The sequence below is a fragment of the Prionailurus viverrinus genome, unplaced genomic scaffold (genome assembly GCF_022837055.1).
Source record: "Prionailurus viverrinus isolate Anna unplaced genomic scaffold, UM_Priviv_1.0 scaffold_35, whole genome shotgun sequence".
Taxonomy (NCBI): Eukaryota; Metazoa; Chordata; class Mammalia; order Carnivora; family Felidae; genus Prionailurus; species Prionailurus viverrinus.
Window position 1 is genome coordinate 3549051 of NW_025927605.1, and position 4796 is coordinate 3553846.

Here is a 4796-nt window from a genome sequence, read left to right on the forward strand (position 1 = left end):
CCATCATCAGTTTATACCATCAATCCTGGCCACAGATGACTACCACCACTGACCTTTTCAATGATGCATATGTTTTACTGCTTCTTTTTTTTTTTTAATTTTTTTTTCAACGTTTATTTATTTTTGGGACAGAGAGAGATAGAGCATGAACGGGGGAGGGGCAGAGAGAGAGGGAGACACAGAATCGGAAACAGGCTCCAGGCTCTGAGCCATCAGCCCAGAGTCTGACGCGGGGCTCGAACTCACGGACCGCGAGATCGTGACCTGGCTGAAGTCGGACGCTTAACCGACTGCGCCACCCAGGTGCCCCTGTTTTACTGCTTCTGTGAAGGAATCTATTTTGGGACCTCTCAGGGAACATGATTAGTTTGTGGGATGATATGAAATAAATCCATTCTAACATATATGTTTCTCTGAACCTTTTGACTCTATTCACAGTAGTCTACCAGGCAGTTCTAGAATCCTCAGTTCATGTTCTGTAGGCCACTACAAAACACTGCATTTCTAGAAAACACCTTATCTAGTGAGGTTAACCTTGGCACTTGCTTACATATAATGCCATAAAAAGGCCAAGGGGAAAAATGTTATGGTCAATGACATATGAATGACTATTGTTTTCACATACTCTTATCCTTTCTCTATAATATATGGACTTTGGGAGGGAGAATGAGAACATGTAGGCTTATAATTTGTAAATTTGAAGTACAATTTATGTTGAGTCAGGGATATAGAGTTAAACAACACAAACAAAATGCCAGATTATCACAGGAAGAATGAAGGGAGAAGAAACTACTCTCTACTAAAAATAAGCACAATGGATTCAATGTGTTTTGTGGTAAAACTTGAAAATATAATAATTGTGGTCTTTTCAAGAAGGTTTCTGCCTTCAACTTGGCCCATCCATAATGGGAAAGAAATAAGAAAAATTTCCAGAAAAATCAAAAGATTGACATGCACATGAAACAGAAATGAGATAAATATTTTGACCAAGCAATTCTATCTGCAATCTGCTCCTAGGTGGATTCCAAAGATATGTTTATATATGTTTACCAAACAACCTGCAAAGAAACATTCATAGAAGCACTATTTTTTAATAGTCCCAAACTTCAAAAAACTTACATGTTTATCAACAGGAAAGTCAAGAAATTAGTTATGTCATATTCATTCAGTGAAAGAAACAGCAATGACAAAGAATAAACAACAAATAATTACATTGGTAGTCTCTCAATCATAATGTAAAGGGAGCCAATTCTATACTATTTCATATATATGAAGGTTTTAAAAAGCCCAAACTGACCTATACGGTTACAAGTCAACACAGTGATTAGTCACCTTTGGGGAAAAGTGAAGAAGTATAAATTAGAGAGACTGGATTTAATTTCTATTTCTTATTCTGGTCATATTGATATGGGTGTGTTCATTTTGTGATAATCTATCAAGATGGATTAATAACTTGCATACTTTTTAAATGAATGGTATACCTAAAAATTTTAAACATGTTAGATCCAAAAGATAAAATAAGTATCACCTTAACTAATCCAATTCCCATATCAAATGAAAGCAAATAAAAAAGAAATATAAACAACAAATATTAACTGAAAATGTGCTATCAGTGAGGTGAGGCCACACACTCTGCTGGTTAACAAGGTTAGAAGTAAAGTCGCCAACTCATCCTGGTTGGCCCACTGACCCAGTTATTTAACTGAAGTCTGCAAATCCTGGGAAACCATTTGTTCCAAGATAAATCAAAATTACTGGTCATGAGGAGATACATTAACTGATGCTTGCTTAGTCCCAGTAAACTGCTGCTGCTCCTACCCACCTACTTTGGTTATACCTTGCCATATGAAAGAGATGATGCCAGACATCTCACCCAAGAGTCTTTGATTGAACTGGGATACACAGGTGGGGTAGAGTGTTACAAGAGACAGATATGCCTGTGGGAGTCTTGAACCAGGCTTCTGTGGGGAAACCAACCTAGGATCAGGGATCTACTAAATCTGTCCCAGTGAGCATATCAGCATCATGCCCCTCACCTTGGGGATACTCCCAAACCAAATATAATATAAGGATCAAGGCTGGGGAAGGAACACTGCTCTGACCCTACCCAGATCAGCAGAACTTGATCACATGATGGATGCAATGATCATTGAAGCAAGAATGATGCTGCTGATGTGACAAATTTCCTTTAATCTGAAAATGTTTCTATTTGTTATTCTCAAATAGGAAACACATTAAACACTTATTTTGTAACAATTCCTAACATTTAGGAAACAACTTCCTCATTTATGATTGCCCCCAGTGACTATGGAAAACAACGTAAACACCAACAAGGAAAGTCCTTCCCATTGGTCTAACCTTCGGGGGTCCAGCCATAAAAGCCCCAGATCCGGAGGAGGCACCAGAATCTGACAACCTCACCTCCGGACAGGACCTGCCCACCTTCCACCCCTGACACCATGACCCACTCGTGCTGCTCCTCTTGCTGCCAGCCTACGTGCTGCAGGACCACCTGCTGCCGGACCACCTGCTGCCAGCCCACATGCTGTGGGTCCAGCGGCTGTGGGTCCAGCTGCTGCCAGCCTTGCTGCCGCCCAACTTGCTGTCACACCACCTGCTGCAGGACCACCTGCTGTAGGACCACCTGCTGCCAGCCCAGCTGCTGTGGGTCCAGCGGCTGTGGACACAACTGCGGTGGGTCTAGCGGCTGTGGCTCCAGCTGCTGCCAGCCTTGCTGCCGCCCAACTTGCTGTCACACCACCTGCTGCCGGACCACCTGCTGCCAGCCCAGCTGTTGTGGGTCCAGCGGCTGTGGGTCCAGCGGCTGTGGACAAAACTGCTGTGGGTCCCACTGCTGCCAGCCAGTTTGCTGTACCCCCGTGTACTGCACGAGAACCTGCTACCACCCCACCTGCTGTTGCCTGCCTGGGTGCCTAGCCCAGGGCTCTGGATCCTGCTGCCAGCCTTCCTGCTGCTGATTGCCTCACCAAGAACCACCATCTGATTTACCATTTGGGAAATAGTCACTGCTCAACGTTACAGAAAGCCAGCATGCAATACCCAATATCTCTGTTATTTATCTCTCTTTTTTACAAGCTTGTGAATCAGCTTGATAAAGTGTGGACTCCCTCTCCCTGATTCTCTTCTTCCATCTTCTTATGGGTCACCTGCCAGCTTCATGCATTCTGATCCTGTCATGAGGCCTGTTTTGAGTGCATAGTCAAGATCTTCATCCTGTCCCTCGAAGTACCTTAGAGAAACAAATCCTCATAATTGACATACAGGTTTTTGCAACTATGAAAAGTCTACTCTAATATGTTTTCTTTCTCAGTGTACTCTTGGTTCCTGTATGCTGCTTTCTTCCTGTCATGGTCTCTTTCAATGTCTCCTTAGATGCAGGGAGTCTCACTTATATTTCTTAATAAATCCTATACCATACGGCATCCCATATTGTCTTTGTTTTATTGTGCAGTGTTCCCAATATAGGGATTCATACATAGACTGCATATCACATGCAGTGTCTGTTGGAGTCTGATACAGGCCCCCACACATTTTAATCTCCATTTTCAGATGAATGTATTTCACAGGGGAATATCATATGTTGATATGGACAGACTTCTATCTCAGACTGCATCTTATAACCTTGCTTAAGTGCACTTACATTCATAAGTCCAGATGATTTAGAAAACACCTTGAGTGTTAAAACCAGCAAGATGTTCATTCGAGTGTCTTCTTTGACCATGGAAGTATTGTTCTCCTATATATGCAGGTGATGTCTGGAACTAAGTTGCAGACATCAGTGTCCTACAGATCAGCCTTCAGCAGCCAATGTGAGGGCAGTGGGACCTGCCCTTTACAGCTCTTATGATCATAGGATCCTTTGTTGCCTTGGGTGCCATCCAGCCCCTCAGCACTCCTCTGCATCACATACAGGTGAGAATGTGGCATCCTCCTGAGAAAGAGACATAGCTGAACACACTTGTTTTTGGATTGTGGAAATCACATTCTTATATGACTCCTTGGGTCTTCAGGACCTAATTGCAGAGTACAAAGGTATGAGGTAATTTTCTGCCAAACATATTATGCTTCCCAACTATAAGGCAATTTGTCATCATGATCAAAATGTTACCCAGACAATTAAGGAAGGATGAATCAAGGACTGAGAGACCATGCAATGGGCATGTATGACTTTGAGTAATCCATGAGCTCTGAACCATCTAAGGGAACAGAACACCCTCCATTATTTTGTGAAGGAACTATGAAGCATTTGAGGAAAATAAAGATGCCTATTGCAGGGGGGAGAAGAATGTGAGGAAGGAGAAAGAGAAAAAAAGGTGGGCATTCATAGAAGTCATTTAGACAGAAGGCTGGTGCTTCTGTTCCTGAACTAATGGTGCTACCTCAGCACTCAGGAATGTGATTCTTTTTTTTTTTTTTAATTTTTTTTCAACATTTATTTATTTTTGGGACAGAGAGAGACAGAGCATGAACGGGGGAGGGTCAGAGAGAGGGAGACACAGAATTGGAAACAGGCTCCAGGCTCCGAGCCATCAGCCCAGAGCCTGACGCGGGGCTCAAACTCACGGACCGCGAGATCATGACCTGGCTGAAGTCAGACGCTTAACCGACTGCGCCACCCAGGCTCCCCAGGAATGTGATTCTTGATTCAGGCTCTGAGAGGAATATGAGACTATGCCCTGGGTCACCTCCTGGGAGCAGTGGAGGGACCTCTGATGAGCTGTAAAGCCTCATGTCCAGGACACATGTCAATGTTGGAGACTAGGTATCCAGGATGC

The 4796-nt window shown here is 43.3% G+C and overlaps 1 protein-coding gene across 1 annotated transcript; it reads left to right on the forward strand.

The window, feature by feature from the left end:
* Positions 1-2459: 2459 nt before the first annotated feature.
* Positions 2460-2978, forward strand: LOC125158510 (keratin-associated protein 9-9-like). Its single transcript, XM_047845715.1, has one exon. The coding sequence runs from the start codon at positions 2460-2462 to the stop codon at positions 2976-2978; it is 519 nt and encodes a 172-aa protein (XP_047701671.1).
* The last annotated feature ends 1818 nt before the right edge of the window (positions 2979-4796 follow it).

Bases quoted from the DNA above. Each gene is read 5' to 3' on its own strand.
- LOC125158510 (XM_047845715.1), top strand. From the start codon at position 2,460: ATGACCCACTCGTGCTGCTCCTCTTGCTGCCAGCCTACGTGCTGCAGG.